Here is a 23575-nt window from a genome sequence, read left to right on the forward strand (position 1 = left end):
GACTGAGTGGGCGGGTGGGTGGGTCAGTGAGTGAATGAGTGAAAAAAAAGAAAGAATTGTAGAAATAAAAGAGGACAATTACCACAAATCATTCCTTAGACATACCTTCTTATAATGATTAAGAACAACCTGCCTGTTGTCTTTCCCAACAGTTGATAGTTTCTGAATAAAGAAAGAATCATTTTCTAGGTTTAAGAAATAATGGACAGCCAGGTATAAATTTTACTTCTCTCCAGCTTCATCACCAAAACTCAAATACAAGCTATTATCATCTTTATCCTAGACTGCTGCACTTGAGCTGCTGGTTTTCTTGCCCCTTCCAATCTATTCTTGGCAAAACAACATCTCTTTTTTTTTTTTTCTTTGAGACAGAGTCTCGCTTTGTTGCCCGGGCTAGAGTGAGTGCCATGGCGTCAGCCTTGCTCACAGCAACCTCAAACTCCTGGGCTTAAGCGATCCTACTGCCTCAGCCTCCCCAGTAGCTGGGACTACAGGCATGCGCCACCATGCCCGGCTAATTTTTTTTTCTATATATATTTTTAGTTGGCCAGATAGTTTCTTTCTATTTTTAGTAGAGACGGGGTCTCGCTCTTGCTCAGGCTGTTCTCGAACTCCTGACCTCGAACGATCCACCCGCCTCGGCCTCCCAGAGTGCTAGGATTATAGGCATGAGCCACCGCGCCCGGCCTAAAACAACATCTTTTTAAAACACATATCTGATCATATCACTTTTGAACTTAAAATATTCCCATTACTTCCCACTAATATTCAGAAGAAGATATTAATATAAAATCTTACATGGCCCATGAAGAGAACCTACCTGATCCGGATCTAGCCTAATGGAGTAGCCTTTTTTTTTTTCCCCTCTGTTAAGCCCTCCACCTGTAAGTCAGGTGTAGCCTTATTTATGTCACTATCCCCCCATATTCATTTCACTTCAACCATACTAGCCCGTTTTAGTTTCTTATTAAAAAAATAAATTAATAAGCTCAATCCCACCAATAAATATTCCTACATGCTGGTCCTTCTGCCTGGAATCTAGGAGGTGTCTGGGTGTGATTTTTCTTTGTATTTATCCTGTTTGAAGCTCAATAATCACCTTGGATCTATAAATCAATGTTTATCATCCAATTTGAAGAACTTTAGTCATAATTTCTGCGAATGTTTTGGGACTCCAATAAAATGCAACATAGATTATCTGATTCTAATAGATCCCTGAGGCTCTGTTGTGTTTTCTTCAATCATTTTTCTCTCTGTTTTCTAGACTGGATAATCTGCTGATGTGTCTCCAAATTCACTGACCCTTCTATCCTCTCCAATCTGCTGCTAAATTCATCTAGCGAATTTTTCAATTCAGTTACTATACTTTTACTATAACTTTCAGTTCTAGAATTTCACTTTGGTTCTTTTTGATTACATTTATTTGCTAAGATTCCTTCTCATTAACACATTTTCCTTTAATTCTTTGAATATATTTTCCTTTAATTTCTTGAGCATACTTATAATAGTTGTTTTAATGTCTTCACCTGTTATATCCAACATCTGGGCCATCTCAACATCAATTTCTAATGACTAGTTCGTTTTTATTTTTTCTTGACTATAGCATACAATTTCTTGTTTTCTTGCATGTCCACTAGTTATTATCATATACTAACTATCTTAATGACCTATTATAGAAGATTCTGAATTGTTACCTTCCTCTAAAGAGTATGAATTTTTATTATAGAAGCGAGTTCAAGTACAGACTGATCACCTGGAACTCATGAAGGCTTGCTTTTACACTTGGTAAGGGGCAGATCTATAGAAACTAAGGTGCTCAAAAGGCCCTCTAAATCGACAGAAATCATCTCCAAACTGTCTCTCTTGCAGATACCATCAGGGTTATAGGCTTTGTTAAGGCTAGAGTAGACCTTATTCCAAGGACTGGCTTTCTAGTGTCTCAGCTACATGCCTAGGGTATTAGTATTAGGAAGAAGGCGGTCTCTCTAATCAGGTTGGGGTGAAACTCCAATGTCCCCAACATTGCTTGACCTCTCTTGATACCTCTATTCCACTTTTAACCCCACAGCAGTCACTCTCTAGTAGCCTTAGGCAGTCTCATCCTGTACATGTGTAACTTAGTCCTCAACCAAGCACTTTCAGGGGTCCCTCACAAGTCTGCCCCTCCATATCTCAGTGTTCTACCCAAAGAGCACACAGGTTCCACTGCTTCAGCTGTCTGAAACTGCAATCTCTGCATACTTAACTCTGTGGGACCACCATCATCTGCTTCAATGCCAATGTGCTGTACTATAGTCAGGCTGTCTCCAGACAGAGAGTCAAAGCAATTATGGAGCTCACCTCATGCTTTGCCTTTCTCTCAGTCTTGTGCTACCTATTGTCCAATGCTTAAAAATAGTGGCCTCATCTTTTGTTCAGTTTTATGTTGTTATGGCACAAGGGCTAGAACAGTAGCCAAAAGCAGACAACAACATCTTCTACTTGGAATCTTAACCCCCATTACTACCCAACTCCCCTTACCCTCTAGCCAAATGACTTTCTCTCAATCACTAGATTTACTTTAAATGTCACTTCCTCAGTGAAGCTTTGCCACCTTTCCTGCCACTGAAATCAGGTCTCCTGTTTATAACCTTTTGCTCTACCTTTTCATAACATTGACTACAGTTTATAATTATGCAACTTTTTGGTTTGGGAGTTTTATTAACATAACCTCACTCACTAGACCATAAGCTTTATAAACGCAGAGACAGGATTACATGGTTGACTGTTACCTTCCCTACCCCATGCTCCAGGGTCTAGCACAGAGCCAAACACATAGTGGGTGCTTAATAAATATCTGTTGAAGAACTAAACATATTAGACAAGACTATCTCTAAATAACATATGTTAAACAATACACATGAAAATTTCACCAAAGAAGTATGATGAACTTCAGTATTCAAAACATGCTGTTTCATAAGCTAGCAAAAAGAACAGTTTAAAATATTTATAACAAGATTTTTAAATAACTGATATATTTATTGTATAGTATGTATTTATTACCATAAATTTGAGCAAACTAAAGGTGCAGAAATTATTTTGTGTAACAGTAGACCAGGGACCACACCTTCACTTTGCATTGAAGGCTGTGGTCTCCTAAAAAAAAAAAAAAAAAAACCACAGCATACCAGATATATAAATACTCAACAATTCCAAATCTTATAACTTAAACTCCATATTATTATAAAATCCTAGGCCATACAACCCAAAAGTTTAGTATATAAAAAATAACAACATAGAAGTGGTTGTTATTGCTGTTTGAAGAAGGGAAGGTAAAGTATAATTATGATGATGTTACACCAAAAGTTAGGAGACCTGGGTTCTAGTCCCAACTCCAACATAAACTAATTATGAGGCCTTAAATGGGTCATTTAATTTTTCTGGGGCTCAGTTTCCTAATCCATAAAACAAGAAGTTCTCTTAATTACTTCCAGCTTTAACTTTCTATGAAAAAAATCTACGTTTTACTTTTAAGCTCTAAAATATGTAATTTCCTATATTTATAATAGTGTAAGTAACTTATAAATTTCTACTATTCTAACATATAACTCACCAGAAGTCAGATCTTTGTAATTTTGTTGGTTTGTCAAAACCTGAGTAAGAACAGATCTCATTGCTCCTCCCATTTTAGTTAGGTCTTCTAAAAAGGAAATTTGAGGTTCCAAAAGCTGAAGGACTTTGTTAAGGTCTTTTTCTGATGGTACATCAGCTGCTAAAAAAAAATAACAACAACAAATTATTAAGGATAATTTTCTTTAAAATATTTTGTTAAGAATAATAGTATTTTATTCTTTTAAAATTATACTGGCTTAGATGATAATACTTTATAATCAATAAAATCAAGGTAAGAACTCTGTTAAGAAAATTGGTATCTGCCCAGCACCCAGCCTACGGTAGACCTGCTCAGGGATTTAGTCCTCTGAAAAAAAGTAGATAAGAAAAAGAGATGACCTCCTACGATATCCAGCATTTAATTTGTATAAGAAGCACTGGATCTGAGAGTCCTACACTTCCACATATATAAATGCAATCGTAAGATCACTTCAAAATAAGGTAGTATTTAAGACAAAGTTAAGATTATGCCCTAAAATAAAACAAGATAGAATTCAAATATATTGATAGTAGTGTTAAGAATATTAGGACAGGCCGGGTGCGGTGGCTCACGCCTGTAATCCTAGCACTCTGGGAGGCCGAGGCGGGTGGATCGTTCGAGATCAGGAGTTCGAGACTAGCCTGAGCAAGATCGAGACCCCATCTCTACTAAAAATAGAAAGAAATTATCTGGCCAACTGAAAATATATATAGAAAAAATTAGCCAGGCATGGTGGCACATGCCTGTAGTTCCAGCTACTCGGGAGGCTGAAGCAGTAGGATCATTTAAGCCCAGGAGTTTGAGGTTGCTGTGAGCTAGGCTGACACCACGGCACTCACTCTAGCCAGGCAACAGAGTGAGGCTCTGTCTCAAAAAAAAAAAAAAAAAAAAAAAGAATATTAGGACAAAATTATGTCAGCTCTAAATTTAAACCTATATAGCAAATAACCCACTCCCTATAATATTCCAAAAATATAGACTCATGTTAGCTGAAGGACAAAAGCAACTAAAATGAAAGATAATTGTTTTCATAAATATGAAAAATCTTATTAAAAACATACGAGGCAAGGCCAGGCGCGGTGGCTCACGCCTGTAATCCTAGCACTCTGGGAGGCCGAGGCGGGAGGATCGCTCAAGGTCAGGAGTTCAAGACCAGCTTGAGCAAGAGCGAGACCCCATCTCTACTAAAAATAGAAAGAAATGACCTGAACAGCTAAAAATATATATAGAAAAAAATTAGCCAGGCATGGTGGCACATGCCTATAGTCCCAGCTACTCCGGAGGCTGAGGCAGGAGGATTGCTTAAGCCAGGAGTTTGAGGTTGCTGTGAGCTAGGCTGACGCCATGGCACTCTATCCCAGGCAACAGAGCGAGACTCTGTCTCAAAAAAAAAAAAAAAAAATAGCAGGCAAGATATGCTTAGTAGAGCTGGAGAGAGAGATAGGAAACTTAAGATAGCAACTGAGAAAGAATATTAAAGATGAAAAGAAGAGATGTTTTAGAGAGGACTAAAAGGAAGGAAGTGAACAGAGAGATTTAGAGCTTAGCTATAATTGGTCAAAAAAAAGAATCCCTGTAAGGGAGCTAACAGTGGGACTATATGTCAAGGTAAGGGGACATCAATTTCATTCAATATTTATTCAGCACATAAAACCTTATTTTCTCAGTGGAAAGCTAATGCTGCATATTATTAATGTTTATATTCTCCCCAATGACTTATATTGTAACATAGGAGATATTTAATTAATGTTTATTCTTGGTTTCCAAGGGATCTGACATGAGCTCTAACACTGACCTAAGGACTATAGGGAGAAATAAGAAAGAGATCTCAAAGCAACTTTGAAACTACAAGATCTCTGAGTTTCAATCCCCTTGGATTAGATCATTGCAAGTCCTTTCTTTAATTTTAAACAGTGATCTCTATACAAAGTAATACAGTATTTTTCTTTTTTTGTACAAATTAATACTGAGAAGTGGTTAATATAAAGAAGAAAATTTCATGAACCTATATTCATGAGCTCATCTTCAGACAAAAAATGCTTCCATTCATTTCTTCATATTTTCAGATAGTAACATATAATTATCAAAGCTATGTACTTATGTAATCTACCTTTGATAACTGAATGTCACCAAAGAAAAAAATAAATATACTTTTATGTGAAGTGGCCAGGTACAGTGAATCACACCTGTAATCCTAGCACTCTAGGAGGCCAAGGTAGGAGGATTACTTGAAGTGAGGAGTTCAAGATCAGCCTGAGCAAGAGCAAGACTCCCATCTCTATCAAAAATAGAAAAAATTGCTGGGCATCGTGGTGGGCGCCTGTAGTCCCAGCTACTCGGGAGGCTGAGGCAGGAGGATTGCTTGAGCCCACGAGTTTGAGGCTGCAGTGAGCTATGATGACACCACTGCATTCTACCCAGGGTGATGGAGCAAGACCCTGTCTCAAAAAAAATTAAAAGTTAAAAAATAAATAAATAAACTTTTGTGTGAAGTATTCTTTGATTAAACTAATATTAAATTTTAAGGTTCTCATAACAAATGATATCTACCTTATTAGTTTTCTGAAATTGACCACTTGTAATACAAAATGTAAATTCTCAAAGTGTGTCAACTAGTTCCTGAGAAATAATGCAGAAGGCAATTTCAATAACTAAGTTGGTATCTGTTTCCTTCATTCCAAAGACATAGTATTTGGAACTAAATCAAAATGATATTTTTCTGTATTTTAAGATATATACTCTGAGAGAAGTAATACTTAAAAAAGGATTGTATGTTCTTCCTTAAAATGCACAAATAAGGAAGCATAATGGTTTGGTAACAATAAAGATAACAAGATATTTTTAGAAATGATGGAGATGTTACATAATATTCCCTTACACTTTAAGGATAGAAATAGAAGATAAAAATGTGTGCCATAGCTTCAAATCGAATACAAGATTATTTATTTAGAAAGCTAAAAGTGGCCGGGCGCGGTGGCTCACGCCTGTAATCCTAGCACTCTGGGAGTCCGAGGCAGGAAGACTGCTTGAGGTCAGGAGTTTGAAACCAGCCTAAACAAGAGTGAGACCTCGGTCTCTACCAAAAATAAGAAAAATTAGCCAGGCATGGTGGTTACTTTAACCTCATAAAATAATTACTCCCAGCTATTTGGGAGGCTGAGGCAGGAGGATCAGTTGAATCCAGGAGTTTGAGGTTGCTGTGAGCTACGCTGACACCACGGCACTCTAGCCTGGGCAACAGAGTGAGACTCTGTCTCAATAACACAGAAAAAGAAAGGTAAAAGTTATCAGAAGTTAATAAATTCACTTCATACTACTTCATAAATTGATATCTATAATTCACAATCTCAAACTGAGAACTTTAATAAATACGTAAATCTAGATATTCAACTAAATGAAGTATATTAATCACTATTTTGACTAAGTTTTAAAAGGTTAGAGGAATGCTTATAGTTTCCTTTCTCTTTTTATAGTGTTATGAATGGGTGATGCTTACACCCATTCATTCTACCAGTAATGTGGAAGTAATCTGATCCTAAGTTGTTATGTAATACATATGGAGGGGAATAAAAATATATACGTGGCTCTACCAAAAAAAGATTGGTAAAATAGTTTATCTTCTAAAAAAATCTCAGTTAAATTCAAACATTCCCAGGACTTCTCAATTCTTTCATAATATTGCCAATAAAGTTACTTTAACCACATAAAATGATTACTTTCTCAACTGCAAAAGGTCAAATAAGTTTGATCAAAAACATCTATGACCCAAAAGCAGAAAGCACCAAACTATGCCTACTCAAAGTATCTATACGGTTATATTATTTATTTTTATCGTGTTTTTATGCAGTCGATTTTATAGTCATCTCTTTTTAAATGTTGAGCCAAAAAACAATATCTGAAAAAATTCACCTCATTATTAATGCTAAATTTTGTGAATTGGGAACTTAAAAAGAGTACTAATATGGAGTGGATTAAACATACCTGGTTCATTATAGCCTTCTCTTAAGTACTGAATAAGACAAAAAATAAATCTTGGAAGAACAAATTCAGACATCATCAGTAAGTCTTTGGGGACACAGGGAATATTTGAACTTGATTTAATTTGATGCCTTTTGCAAAACCTGTAATATGAAAAAGAAAAAAAAATTAATAGTGATGACTAATCAGCCAAGAATATATTACTTCTATTTATAATATTCATAAACAGAATGCAGGTCAATATCAAAGCCAATATAATCCTCCTTTATGATTTTCAGTTATCAAGTTAAAATAATATAATTTTAATCAGTCTTTAAGTCAAAAATGGCACTTAGGGAGATTTTTTCTAATAAAAGACCACACTAGTTAAGTTCCAACTAGAATGCAAGAAGAAAATCTCATTACAGGATTTATAATTTTTTAACTATAATTTATCATTTTCAAGTACTATTTTTATAACCTTCACCCTCTATAAACCAGTAAGCACAAATTAATCATTTCCAAAGAATTTATATTCTTTATTCCTTAACTATCTCTAACTTACTGCATTAATGAGTAGATAAGTGATATAAATACTTGAAGTTTATTTCAAAAGTTTATACACTTAAGTGTATACATTCCTTTTAATTTTGTTTATACTAATTTTAAAGTATGATTGGTATATCTGAGAAAAAATGAAGTAAACTATTATATATTTATAATCCAAATAATCAAAGTTATTTTGTGACCGAACACAAAATTTCCACATTAAACACATCAAATGCCTAGAAATAAATCGGAAGTGTACAGAAACTATTTTAGCTGAAAAATATAAAAATGAAAATATAGGCCGGGCGCGGTGGCTCACGCCTGTAATCCTAGCTCTGGGAGGCCGAGGCGGGTGGATCGCTCGAGGTCAGGAGTTCGAGACCAGCCTGAGCAAGAGTGAGACCCCGTCTCTACTAAAAATAGAAAGAAATTATCTGGCCAACTAAAAATATATATACAAAAAAAAATTAGCCGGGCATGGTGGCTCATGCCTGTAGTCCCAGCTACTCGGGAGGCTGAGGCAGTAGGATCGCTTAAGCCCAGGAGTTTGAGGTTGCTGTGAGCTAGGCTGATGCCACGGCACTCACTCTAGCCCGGGCAACAAAGTGAGACTCTGTCTCAAAAAAAAAAAAAAAAAAATGAAAATATAAAAGATCTGAACAGGGAAAAACTACATTTCTAAATGGAAAGATTGATTTTATATATTTTTTTTTAAAAAGGCAGTTTCCCCAAACTTAATGCTATTAGATTTAAATCTCAGTGCAATTAAACAGAAACTAATTCTAAAGTTCAAATGAAAGAGAATATGTGTGAAAAATACTAGTAAAACTTAAAAAAAATGATGATAATAAACTGGACCTTAAGACATGGTACAAAACAATTTTAATTAAAATTCTGTGGTAATGTGATAACATCAGTGGACCATAATGAAGTCCAGAAAAAGAATATGTAAATTTGTGAATTTAATATATGATAAATGTGGCATCTGAATTCAATGTGATGGGGAGAAGACTTAATAAATTGCTTTAGGACAAAATTGATTATTTAAATGCAAGAAATAAATGTGATTCCAACTTTATACCATAAGCAAAATAGATTCCATATACATTAAAAATCAAATGTGAGGGGCCAGGCGAGGTAATCCTAGCACTGAGAAGCTGAGGTGGAAGGATCGCTTGAGCTCAGGAGTTCAAGACCAGCCTGAGCGAGAGTGAAATCCCATCCCTACTAAAAATATAAAAAATTAGCTGGGCGTGGTGGCACACAGCTGTCGTCCTGGCTACTCAGGAGGCTGGGGAAGGAGGATGGCTTGAGCCCAGGAGTTTGAGGTTGCAGTAAGCTATGATAACACCACACCACTGCTCTATAGCCACGGTGATGGAGCTAGACTCTGTCTCCAAAAAAAAAAAAAGAGGCTTCAAAGACTCAATAATCAATCACCTATAATGTGTAAGCCAATTCTAACAAACCAACTCTAAAATGCATTTTTTTTTTTTTAGACAGCCAGGGAAATCTGACTATGAAGTGGCTACTAGTTCATTAATTTTATTAGGTATGATAATGGCATTGAGATAATGTAAGAAAATATTCATTATTTCATGATATTAAGGAATTATTTTGTATGAGTATGACAATAGCAGCATTGTGATTATCACTGAAAAGTGAAGTCCTTGTCTTTTACATACATATATGGAGAGAGAGAGAGAGAGAGAGAGAGAGAGAAATAGTTTCAGATGAACTGCTTCCCCAAGTGAAGAGGAGAAGGGCTTTCTAGATAACTGATATAGCTCCAAATTAAAACTACGGCAAGGTGGGGCACGGAGGCTCATGCCTGTAATCCTAACACTTTGGGAGGCCACGGTGGGAGGACTGCTTGAAGCCAGGAGTTCCAGTCCAGCCTGAGCAACATAGCAGAACCCTGTCTCCACAAAAAATAGAAAAAATTAGCTGGGCGTGGTGGCATACACCTACAGTTCCAGCTACTCAGGAGAATGAGGCAGGAGGATCACTTCAGCCCAAGAGTTTGAGGTTGCAATGAGCTATGACGATGCCACTGCACTCTAGCCCAGGGCAACAGAGTGACCTGTCTCAAAAACTAGCCTGGACTCTAGTCTCTAAAAAATAAATAAATAAAAAACAAAAATGAGGCAGGGAATAATGTTCCCCGCATTAGCAGTTCCAAGGTCATAGATGCTTTCTTCAAAGTACCCCCAATAGTTTTGTAAGATTAAGAAGGTTAAATATTCCTTCATGGGATGTTACAAAAATAATAGAATGATCAAATTAGAACTATTAAAAACTGTGGATAAAATAACCTCTCTAAATTTTGTGTGACAGCTTTTCAAAATTTTTCATTGAAGCACAACTGGACAGAAAGCTGCCTAAAAGTTAAGTGTGAAACTCAACAAAGTATCACAAAATGAACATACTCATGGAACACCAATTCAAGATCAAGAAACAGAACGCTACCAGCACCCCAGAAAGTCTCCTTATGTCTCCACCGATATCCAATGTAAACGACTAAAAGCAGAATTCCTGGACACTGAGAGGAGAAGAGAGAGGAAGCAAAAGGGAAGTGGGGATTCTGCTAGTCTATTAATATTTGCAAATTACTGAGACTTGGTAGTGGGTAGGACGGGGCAAGGAGAGACCAAGCCAAATAACTAAACCACATTTTTCAAGAATTAGAAAGGCACCTGAGGTAATAAAATACCCTACAAATTAGACTTTGACATGTACATCTCATTCCCAACTTAGCACAGACTACACACATACACATTATTTTGCATACATCATTTTAGATAAGTCACAGAGATTGGCCAGGCGAGGTGGCTCATGCCTGTAATCCTAGCAATCTGAGAGGCCAAGGCTGGAGGATCACTCGAGGTCAAGAGTTCGAGACCAGCCTGAGCAAAAGTAAGACCCTGTCTCTATTAAAAATAGAAAAAATAGTCAGGCGTGGTGGCATGTGCCTGTAATCCCAGCTACTCAGGAGGCTGAGGCAGGAGAATCACTTGAACCCAGGAGTTTGAGGTTCCTGTGAGCTAGGCTGATGCCACTGCCCTCTAGCCCAGGTGACAGAGCAAGACTGTCTCAAAAAAATAAAATAATTCACAGAGATCCTTGGAGACTCATACATCCCAGATTAAAAGCTCCTGATGATATGAGCTGTGCCCTTCATTTTACAGATGGGGAAATCTCAGAAACATTAAATGACACACTTAACTAATAAAACTGTTAAAACAGTATCCAACCTTTCTGACACCAGGGATCAGTTTCATGGAAGACAATTTTCCCATGGACTGGGGGGAATGCGAGATGGTTTGGGGATGATTCAAGCACATTACATTTATTGTGCAGTCAAACCTCTCTGCTACCGATAATCTGTATTTGCAGCTGCTCCCCAGCATAGTATCACTGCCTCAGTGCCACCTCAGATCATCAGGCATTAGATTCCTTGCTTCCTTCAGCCAGCTGCTCATCTCCTGCTGTGCGGCCCAGTTTCTAACAGGCTACAGACCAGCACCAGTCTGCAGCCTGGGGATTGGGGACCACAGTGTTAAAAGATTCTGGGAGGCCAGGTGCAGTGGCTCACAAATCCCAGCAGTTTGGGATGCCAAGGCGGGAGGATCACTTGAGGCCAGGAGTTTGAGACCAGACTGGGGAACACAGCAACACCTCATCTCTAGGAAAAAAATTTAAAAATTAGTCACATGTGGTGGCACACATCGTTAGTCCTAGCTACTCGGGAGGCTAAGACAAGAGAATCACTTGAGCCCAGGAGTTCCAAGCTGAGCAGGAGTGAAATCCTGTCTCTAAAAAACCACTAATAAAAAGTAAAAAAAAAAAAAAAAAAAAGACTCCTGGAGATCACAAAAGGCATACCATAAAGATTTATAGTATCTACCTAATCTATATATTTAATATGACACCAGTGAAAATACCCGTAAGGAATAAACAAGCTGATTCTAAAGTTCATATGGAAAATTAAGCAAGAATAGCTAAGAAAATTCTGAAAAACAAGAATAATCAAAGTAGAATAGTTTTATGAGATATTAAAACTTATTTTAAAGTTGAAATACTCAAAACAGTGTTGTACACAATAGCTTTTAGGGAGCTAACATTTTAGAGGGCAGAGATAAATAATGATAGACAATGATGATAAATACAATTAAGTAAACTATAGAGCAGAGAAAGGGGAAGTCAGAAATTTGGTTCCATATTCACCTGTTAAGTATTCCTGGGCCATATATCTAGATATACAATTCTACATCAGTAATACATAGTACTTAATTAAAGTACAGATCCATCTCATGTCTAAAACTGTTAGATTATATAAATGGTAAGAACTAAAAGGAAAACCTTCAAATTCCATCTATGCAGATTTTTGGAGATAAGAGTCTCACTCTGTTGCCCTGAGTAGACTGCCGTGGTGTCAGCCTAGCTCATAGCAACCTCAAACTCCTGAGCTCAAGCGATCCTCCTGCCTCAGCCTCCAGAGTGGCTGGGACTACTAATTTTTCTATTTTTAGTAGAGATGGGGTCTCACTCTTGCGCAGGCTGGTCTTGAACTCTTGACCTCAAGCAGTCCTCCCACCTCGGCCTCCCAGACTGCTAGGATTACAGGTGTGAGCCACCACACCTGGCCTATACAGGTTTAAATACTATTTGGTGAGCCCTAAAGTACTAGAAAAGCAAAAGCAATACATTTATGAAAACTAAAAATTCTAAATTCAATTAGATAGGAAAATTCAATATAAGAAAACTTGAAAGTAAAAATGGAGATGTAAATCTATTAAACTATTAAGATAGTAAATATACACTGAAGGCTTGAAGTAGAAATAAAATAACGTGGTAATCATACATAAAAAACAGATTAATAGATTAATTATTCTGGGTCCAGAAATAGAGGCAAATATATATAGAATTTAATTTATGATTAAGGCAAAATTCAAATCTATGCAGAAAACAGGGTTTAATAAGAAAAATGGTGGCCGGGCGCGGTGGCTCACGCCTCTAATCCTAGCACTCTGGGAGGCCGAGGCGGGTGGATTGCTCGAGGTCAGGAGTTCGAGACCAGCCTGAGCAAGAGTGAGACCCCGTCTCTACTAAAAAAAAATAGAAAGAAATTATATGACCAACTAAAAATCTATATAGAAAAAATCAGCCGGGCATAGTGGTACATGCCTGTAGTCCCAGCTACTCGGGAGGCTGAGGCAGTAGGATCCCTTAAGCCGAGGAGTCTGAGGTTACTGTGAGCTAGGCTGACTGACGCCACAGCACTCATTATAGCCTGGGCAACAAAGCGAGACTCTATCTCAAAAAAAAAAAAAAAAAAGAAAAATGGTATTGAGAACATTGGGTAAACCAGCCAAGCTGGGGTATGAGGAGAGAAATCTCATAACTTACATCATGATAATAAATTCTAACATATCAAAAGGTAAATGTAAAATGTGAAATCATTAGAGTACAAGAAGCAACTGTGAGATTTATTTAATAATCATGTAGAAGGGGCAGCTTAGGTATAACAAAATCTAGATACCATAGAAGAAAAGATTAATAAACATAAAAATTGACAACAAAAAATTTCTATGTAGAAAAAAATGCCCGTGGGCATTTATTTATCAAAACACAAATGGGAAAAAAGGTTTGCAACTCATAACTAGTCAAAGAGCTATTTTTCATAAAACAATCCAAAAGAAAAACAAAAAAGGGAAATACCAATGGCCTTTAACATATGAAAAGATGCTCTACTTTATTCAATAAACACATTAAAACTAGGGGGGGAAAAAACTCACATTGACCAAAAAACTTGTCAAGATGAAGTAACAAGAAACAAAATAATATCCTCACCTTAAATAATGAGAAAACCAGGAAAAAACTTATGAAACAATGGTTTTTGGACCCTGAACAAGAGACAGTACAAGACTATAACCCTTAAGAAAAAGGAAACAAAAAGGTGAGCCCCCATGACTGCATTAGCTTACTGCTTAGAGGCACTTTTCAGGATGTAGCAATGGGAGGAAGAACCCAAAAAGAGCCCTGTGGACTCAGTAAATTGAGAAAAGAGACTGGAATTTAGGGATGTTAAGATAGCTAGAATTTGAAAGATTGGAAGAGAGCTTGGGAGATCTGCTGAGAAGTCCTTTAGAGTTTCTGGCTGAGTGGGATTTTGGCTTTCATGAGTGGAAACATCCAAGACCAGGGGAAAAATAGCCACAAAGGAATGGACAGAAGAATTCCCAAGAATGACATAGGGCTGGGAATAGTTCATTTTCCCAACACCCAGAATGGTAAAACCTGAAAATACATGAGAATCACACAGAATCTTCTGACGAGTATTGCATTAGTAGTGTAGATAAATGAGCTCAAGACTAAAGGTTGCTCTGAACCCACACTAACAGAGTTTAAAGGGTAAGGCCTGAGTCCAAATAACATTATCTGCATTCCTAAACAAAATCCAGCACTATCTAAGGAATATAACTTAATCCACAATCAACAACATAAAGTACAGAAATTCTGGCATTTAATCAAAATTTTCTAGGCATGCAAAAAAAAAAAAAAAAAAAAAAAACCCAGGAAGATATGACAAATAACCAGGAGAAAAATCAACCAATAGACATAGACCCAAAAATGATGGATATAATGGGACTAGCAAACCCATTTTCCCTATGTTCAAGAAGACAGAGGACAGAAATGAAAGCATAAGAGAAATGGAAAATATAAAAAAGACCCATATTAAACCTATGAGATAAAAAAAATCCAGTATCAGAAATGAAGAATAACCAAATGGAATTAACAGCAAACTGATAATAGAAAAGATCAATGAATTTAATGATATAGCAATAAAAATTATCCAAAATACAGCAGAGACTGGAAAAGTGAACACAGCCTCAGTGACCTGTGGGAGAGTAACAGGCAGTCTTGCATTACACTGGAATCCAAAAAAAGGACAGGGGAAACAAAACAAATATTTGAAGAATTAATGGCTCAAATTTTTCCAAATTTTCTGAAAGCCATAAAATCACAGATCCAAAATACTCAACAACCCCAAGCAGAATAAACACTTTTTAAAAGCCATGCCAAGGCACATCATAATTGCTGAAAAACACTGATTACAAGAAAATCTTCAAAGCAATGAGAACTAAATGATTCATTATGTACAAAGAAACAAAGATACAAATGACAGCAGACTTTTCATAAGAAACTGTGTGAGCCAGAACAGAATGGAGATATATATTTAAAGAAAGAAAAGTAACAAACAAACAACTATAAATCTAGAATTCTGAGAAAATACTCTTCAAAACTGAGGATAAATAAAAACTTTCGAAGCCAGGCACAGTGGCTTGGAAAATAGTCCCAGCTGCTCAGGAGGCTGAGGCAGAAGGATCCCTTGAGCCAAGGAGTTCAAATCCAGCCTAGACAACATAGTGACACTCCATCTATGTTTAAAAAAGAAAAAAAAAAAAATACTAAAAACTTTTCAGACAAACAAAAGGTGGGAGAATTCACTGCCATCATACCTGCACTACAAGAAATAGTAAAGGAAGTTTTTTAAGCAGCCTTATGGAAAACCCATGTGGCAAGAAAATGACCCTCCTGTTGACAGTCATGTGAGTGACTCATCTTACAAGTGGATCCTCCAGTCCCAAGCAAGTCTTCAGAAGACTATAGCCCCAACTAAGATTTTTTATTACAACCTCATGAGAGATGTTATTCCAGAACCACCCACCTAAGTCACTTTCAAATTCCTGGACCACAGATACTATGAAATAATAAATGTTTTCTATTTTAAGCTTTTAAGTTTTGGGGTGATTTGTTACAAAGCAAAAGATAACTATTAAAAACACTATCAACCAACTATACCTATTATTTAACAACAATAATACAACACTACACCCTATAACAGCTAGACACTCATTCTATTGTTCATAAAATGTCTCAACAAATTTAAGAAAATTTACACAAAGTATGTTCTTAAAACATAATGGAATTAACCTGGAAATCAATAACACAGATATCTTTAAAAAAATCCCCAAAATTTGGAAATTATATAATACCGCTAAATAACACACAGGCAAAAAAAGAAAGAAAACCACATTGAAATACCTTTTTTCCTATCATATGCACAAAGACCAAAAGTTTGATGATATGCTGTGCTAGAGAGGTTGTAAAGCAATGGATATTCTCACTGTACTGATGGAGAGAGTAAAAATCAGCATACTATATATGAGGACAATTTGGCTAAAGTATAAATGTACAGCCATTAGACCTAACAATTCAAGGGTGATTAGAGTCAGGATTGCCTAATTTCTAATCATTTTCCCCCATACCTTTGAAGACATTTTCTGAAATCATAGTCCAAGAAACAATTTTCATACTATTTCCAGGTGAAAAAGACAAGGTAGAAGACATAGTTTAGCCAAAATAATAAAATTTTGTAATTCCCATCATTTCCCATCATTTCTAATGGCTTAAAGAAACAATCAGAATATCAAAATCAGTGCTGATTCAAAAATCCAGGCTAGATGGTCCTTCTAATTAAATGACAATGTCTTAATGAAAATGAGAAGTTATCTTAGTTTAAAGATCTATTATGTATAGTATTTTAATACCAGCATTAAGGCTGAACCTCTCTAGCCTCTTCCTAATCTCAGGGCGTAATCCCGTAATACACTATAGTTTATTTTAGTCTTAAAAAAAAACAAAAAAATTCTTTACCTTGAGAATGTATAACTATATTAGCTTGAAATGATTTGAATTTAGAATTAAGGTGATATAAAATACTTAACAATACTTTATGTTCTATTTCATAAAGTGGATAGTGGTATATGAATGTCCATTTTACTAAAATTCTTTAAATTGTATATACATTTTATAAACTCTTTCCTGTGTACATAAATTTGTAACATAAAATACACTTAAGATTTACCAATACAGAAATTCATAATCTGAGTTAAAACCCCTACTCAATATTACTCCAAATAAACCTAAGCAAGGCATCACTTCCTATTTCCTCAATAAGAAAAAAAGGGTTAACTCTAATTATCAGTGTTAAAGTTCCAGTTTATAAAAACCTAAACCTCTTTTAGAGTACCTAATTACAGGAAGGGTAATCGAGCAAATGATGAGAAATATAATCATCAAAACTATGATAACACATTAATAGTTTCAGAGACAAAGAAGAGCACCTACTGTATAGGTTTTTTCCCATTATCATTAAAAAAATAGTTAACTATTTACCAATGTATACTCAGGGCACCTTTTTACTAGAATTTTTAAACAGTTTTCTCTTTTTCTTTCTTCTTTCCCTCATGCCTCCCACACACATATACACATACACACAAAAGCATACAAAGTCCCTTTATAAGGGGGGGTGGGGGGAACACATATTTACATTGTAAGAACCAGCACATCTTTGTAATTGTCAGACAAAAATACCCTGCTCACAGTTTATTAATAAATCCTGATCGGTAATAGATAAACAAGTCACTGGTAGACAAAATGGAAAGTCCTCAAAAAGTATCTGCCTCCTGCCTAGCATGAACCCTGTTCAGTTCCCATCCTAGGTTCCTTTCTGCAGCTAATGACAGCACCATTGTCTCAAGTGTTGATAAGTAACTCCCCCTCTTACCTTTCAAACTGGAATTCAAATAGTTAAGTGATTGTTAGTTATGTTTAAGCTATCCTATGATAAGAGAAAATATAGTAGTAAAGCCAAAAACACAGTTATTAAAAAATTTACATTCTTTCATTGTTTTGGTTTGGATGAGATCTCAACTAATTATTTAATTTAATAGTTTTTCATATTTGCATGTTTGCTAATAATTTTATTTGGTTGAGAAAGAACAGTAATTTCTGGATCTATAAAAATCCATGACTCAGTTACAGGACTCAATAATGTTTTCTGAAAGGGCCAGTTAGTAAATATTTTCTGCTTTGGGGACCATACAGTCTGTTGTAACTAATACTCAGTTCTGATTTTGCAGAGTGAAAGAAGCCATAGACAATAAGTAAATAAATGAATGTGGTGTGTTTTACAAAAACAAGCAGCCAACTCATGGGCAATAGTTTGCCAACTCCATGCTCCAAAAAGATCTAAAGGATGTAGAGCCATAGGAAAAAACACACACACACACACACACACACACACACACACACACACACACACACACAAGTCTACCTAATCCATTAATCAAATTAATCCATTATTCCATTCATCTATTAATCAATGAGGTTGGTGCTCTTATTTTGAAGAGAGTGTTTAAAACACAAGCCTGAATCAATGCTTCAAATGTCTAAGGTATGTCTCAACTACAAAATGAAGAATTGGTAGTAAATTATCTTCAAGTTACGCTGCAGCATTAAAATTCTATATGCTCATTTACAAGTAGGCAGTCTAATGCCTGGAAAGATTAAACCATGTTGCCCTTTAACCATAAACAATTGCCAAGAAAAAATACCCACGGAAAGCAAAGTTACAAGCAAAATGAATACCTCTGAAATGATGTCTTCATGCAAATGGTTAAACAGTAAGCAAAAGTGTAGTTCACATTTCAAACCAATATTTATTCAGCACAGATTCCAACTCAGATGACCTAGGGACCAACTCTGTCACTTTCTACTCATTGAATAAAACTCTCCATCATCTTTAACTCTCATCTCCATAAAATGAGGACAATAATATTATCTACCCCAGAGATTGTGTGTAAAACAGGTGTAAAAAGTAATAAAATAGAAAATTAGCAAGACAGTAGATGTTAATAAAGCCATACTAAGAATTACAATAAAAAGGCTGGGTGTGGTGGCTCACGCCTGTAATCCTGGCACCCTGGGAGGCTGAAACAAGAAGATAGCTTGAGGTCAGGAGTTCAAGACAAGCCTGAGCAAGAGCCTGAGCAAGAGTGAGATACTGGCTCTACAAAAAGTAGAAAAATTAGCCGGATGCAGTGGCATTCACCTATAGTCCCAGCTGAGGGGACTGAGGCAGGTGCATTGCTTGAGCTCAGGAGTGTGGGGTTGCAGTGAGCTATGATGATGTCACTGCACTCTAACCCAGGCAACGGATCAAGATCCTGTCTTAAAAAAAAAAAAAGAAAAGAGGCCGGGCGCGGTGGCTCACGCCTATAATCCTAGCACTCTGGGAGGCTGAGGCGGGTGGATCGCTCGAGGTCAGGAGTTCGAGACCAGCCTGACCAAGAGCGAGACCCCGTGTCTACTAAAAATAGAAAGAAATTATCTGGCCAACTAAAATATATATAGAAAAAAAAAAATTAGCCAGGCATGGTGGCGCATGCCTGTAGTCTCAGCTACTGGGGAGGCTGAGGCAGTAGGATCGCTTAAGCCCAGGAGTTTGAGGTTGCTGTGAGCTAGGCTGACACCATGGCACTCACTCTAGCCAGGGCAACAAAGTGACACTCTGTCTCAAAAAAAAAAAAAAAAAAAAAAAGAAAAGAATTACAACAAATGTGAATAGTGCAAGTGCACCAACTAAAAGACAAAGACTGTCAGATTGGATTCTAGAAAAAGCAAAATCCAAATATATCCTCTCTACAAGTACTTTAAATATAAAGACATAAAGATATATTTAAATTAAAAGTAAAAAGACAGAAAGAGATTTGCCATGCAAATTCTGACTTAAGAATGTCTGACCAACCCATATAAATAACCACCTAACGATGCCTAATTTAAAAATTAAGAAATGGCATTACATGCTTTCAGGAAAATCCTACTCATGAAAGCAGATGAGGGTAGACTTCTAACAGGTGAAGGTTTCTTCCCTAAAAGGAGATAGTCCTCTCCAAAAAAGAGCAAAAAACAGTAGAATTTCTCGGAGTGCATACACAGAGAAATGTTCACTCACATGACCGCCCAAAATAAATATAACTGTAAGAACATAACACATAATATTGTATTACAGATATGTGCATAATTAAAGGAGTTAAGCATCTCATTTAAAAGCATATTTGTTCTCTAAAAGGGGAGGTAGGCAATACCATTTTTCCTTCAATCTGTTATAATCAATGTACTCGCAAGGAAAAAAACTATAATAATACTCTTATTTACTCTAAAAATACTCTTTATTAATTAAAAAAAGTTAACAAAAAGTTAAATAAAACCTGTATCAAAAACAAGGCCTTTAAAACAAAAATAACAAGGCCCTTGGGACTTGCACTTTAGCCCAAGATAGAGTAATTGGCACCGTATTAACCACTTCATCTAAAACAAATAAAAAAAACAGATGAACTATATGAATTGATGGTTTTCAAGACACTGGACATCAAGCAAAGAAGAAGAATAATCTCTGGAAGATGGCAAGGAAACAAAGTCACTACTACTGGTGTTATGGCTTAATTCCTTGAGAGATTTTTCCAGGCCACAACCCAAAGAAGGAGAATCAAAATGGGTCCAGGCAAACTCCCTGAGTGAGGAGGCAGAACTGAGTGTCTCTAGAAAATCAATGCAGCTATAGTTCATAGGACAGAAGACTAAAGAAAAAAGAATTCCACAGAGAAATAATTCCAGAAATATACACAGAGTGCCTCTGAATATTCGAACATTCACCAGAGTACTGACTGGCACTACAGAAGGCCAGAAATAAAAACGTCTGGAATGCTTAGAAAACAAGACACGCACACATATAGAATTGAGAATGGTGTCTATTCCCATCAGTCAGACTGGAAAAAGTCATAATTCATGAGACATTAGATGATTCAGGAGTGTTGTTCCTCAGTTGTGGAGAATAATTAGCCCTAGACTGAGCCCTTCCTTAGATCCATTTAACAAATCATAAAAGCAAGACCTAAAAGAATCAAAACTGTTTCCAAGAAAATTAACTATACACCAAAACAAAGTTCAAAAATGTTTGTAAGATGACAAAATATCAAGCACTCAACAAGGTAAAACTCACAATGTTAGGCATCCAATATCCGGAATGCAAAAAAATAAGAACACAACCTACAGTGAGCAGAACAATCAATTGAAACTGACTCAGAACTAACATATTAGAATTAGCAGACAAGAATATTAAAAGTTATTGTAACGGTATACCATAGTTCAAAAGTTAAGTAGAGATATGGAGGATTTAGGTTGCTGCTAAAGTAATTGAAGTTTTAGCATTGTTGACATTTACCATTTGATATTGGAATACATTCTTAAATAAATGTGGGTTATGTTATACATCATTTTAATGCGTATTTCTCACTTTATGTTTTTTTGCTAATTACTTGCTGTTTATTTTAAACTATGGAAATGATGTTAGACAAAAAGCAAATTTGAGCTATTTTCTTATTTGAGTTCAAAATGGGTCATAAAGCAGCAGAGACAACTCGCAACATCAACAATGCATTTGGCCCAGGAACTGCTAACAAATGTGGAGTGGAGTGGTGGTTCAAGAAGTTTTGCAAAGTAGATGAGAGCCTTGAAGATGAGGAGCGCAGTGGCTGGCCAACACAAGTTGACAACGACCAATTGAGAACAATCATTGAAGCTGATCCCCTTATAACTTCACGAGAAGTTGCTGAAGTGAACGTCAACCATTCTACGGGTCGTTCTGCATTTGAAGCAAATTGGAAAGGTGAAAAAGCTTGATTAAGTGGGTGTCTCATGAATTGACCGAAAATCAAAAAAATCATTGTTTTGAAGTGTCATCTTCTCTTCTTGTACTCAACAACGAACCATTTCTCAATCAGATTGTGACATGCAATGAAAAGTGGATTTTATATGACAGCTGGTGATGACCAGCCCAGTGGTTGGACCAAGAAGCAGTGCCAAAGCACTTCCCAAGGCCAAACTTGCACCAAAAAAGGTTATGTTCACTGTTTAGTGGTCTGCTGCCAGTCTGATCCACTACAGCTTTCTGAACCCTGGCAAAACCATTGCATCTGAGAAGTATGCTCAGCAAATTAATGAGATGCACCAAAAACTGCAACACCTGCAGCTGGCATTGGTCAAAGGGCACAATTGTTCTCTATAATGCCCAAGTGGACGTTGCACAACCAACGCTTTAAAAGTTGAATGAACTGGGCTACAAAGTTTTGCCTCATCCACTGTATTCATCTGACCTCTTACCAACCAACTACCACTTCCTCAAGCATCTGGACAACTTTTGGCAGGGAAAAGGCTTCCACAACCAGCAGCTTGCAGAAAATGCTTTCCAAGAGTTTGTCGAATCCTGAAGCGATTTTGACGCTACAGGAATAAACAAACTTATTTCTCATTGGCAACAATGTATTGACTATAACGGTTCCTATTTTGATTAATAAAGATATGTTTGGGCCTAGTTATAATGATTTAAAATTCATGGTCCAAAACGCAATTACTTTTGCACCAACCTAATATTAAAAAAATCCAAGTTGAAATTCTAGGGGTTTAAACTACAATGCCTGACTGAGCTAAAAAATTAGCTGGATAGGATTAACAGCAGATTAGATGAGGCAGGAAAAAAAGGTTAGTGAGCCTGAAGATATGGCAATAGAAACTAACAGAAATAAAAGACAAAGAGAAAAAGACTCCAAAAAATGAAAAGAGCATCAGTGAGTTATGTTTCAAACAACCTACTATACACCTACTATATGTATAATTTAAATCATCAAAAGTATGGAAGGGTACAAAAATATATGAAGAAATAATGCTCACGTTTGGTAAAAATTATAAACCCAGAAACCCAAGAAGCTCAAGAAATCCAAGAAAGATGGAAAAAACCTACACCAAGGCACATCATAACCAAATTGCTCAGAAAAGGGATAAAGAGAAAATCTGAAAGGCAGCCACAGAGAAGACATGTTAAGTACAGAGAAACAAAGATAAACATGACAGCAGACTTCTCCTTGGAAACAATGCAAGCAAGAAGCCACTGGAACATCTCTAAAGTAGTAAAAGAAAAAACCGTCCACCTAGAATCCTACATCCAGAGAAATTATGTTTCAAAAACAAAGGCCAAAAAAAGGCAAAATAAAGACATTTCAGACATACAAAAAACATAAAGTATACATTACCAGCAAACCCACACTATAAGAAATGTTCCAGCCTGACCAAGAGCGACACCCCGTCTCTACTAAAAAATAGAAAATTAACCGACAACTAAAAATATATAGAAAAAGTTAGCCAGGCATGGTGGCACATGCCTGTAGTCCTATCTACTTGGGAGGCTGAGGCAGGAGGATTGCTTGAGCCCAGGAGTTTGAGGTTGCTGTGAGCTAGGCTGATGCCATGGCACTCTAGTCCAGGCAACAGAGTGAGACTCTGTCTCAAAAAAAAAAAAAAAAAAAAAACAAGAAATGTTAAAGAAAGTCCTTCAACCAGAAAGAAAATGATACCAGAAAGAAATAGAAACTTACACAAAGAAAAAAAGAGCACTGGAAATAACTAGATGGATTAGTTGTTTTTATTATTTAAATCTCTTTTAAAATAAATTACTATATAAATAAAAATAACATT

General features: G+C 36.3%; 1 protein-coding gene across 2 annotated transcripts in view; it reads right to left on the bottom strand.

Moving 5' to 3' along the window:
- UBR3 (ubiquitin protein ligase E3 component n-recognin 3) overlaps positions 1 to 23575 on the bottom strand; it is a 183142-nt gene that overhangs the window by 142726 nt on the left and 16841 nt on the right. For both annotated transcript variants that reach the window (XM_045558723.1, XM_045558722.1), the window contains exons 2-3: positions 7613 to 7752; positions 3593 to 3751 (exon numbers count right to left, since the gene is read on the bottom strand). In XM_045558723.1, the coding sequence (XP_045414679.1) occupies positions 3593 to 3751; positions 7613 to 7752 (299 nt within the window). The remainder of the gene's footprint in view (positions 1 to 3592; positions 3752 to 7612; positions 7753 to 23575) is intronic.

This window comes from Lemur catta, chromosome 8 (genome assembly GCF_020740605.2).
Source record: "Lemur catta isolate mLemCat1 chromosome 8, mLemCat1.pri, whole genome shotgun sequence".
Classification (NCBI taxonomy): Eukaryota; Metazoa; Chordata; class Mammalia; order Primates; family Lemuridae; genus Lemur; species Lemur catta.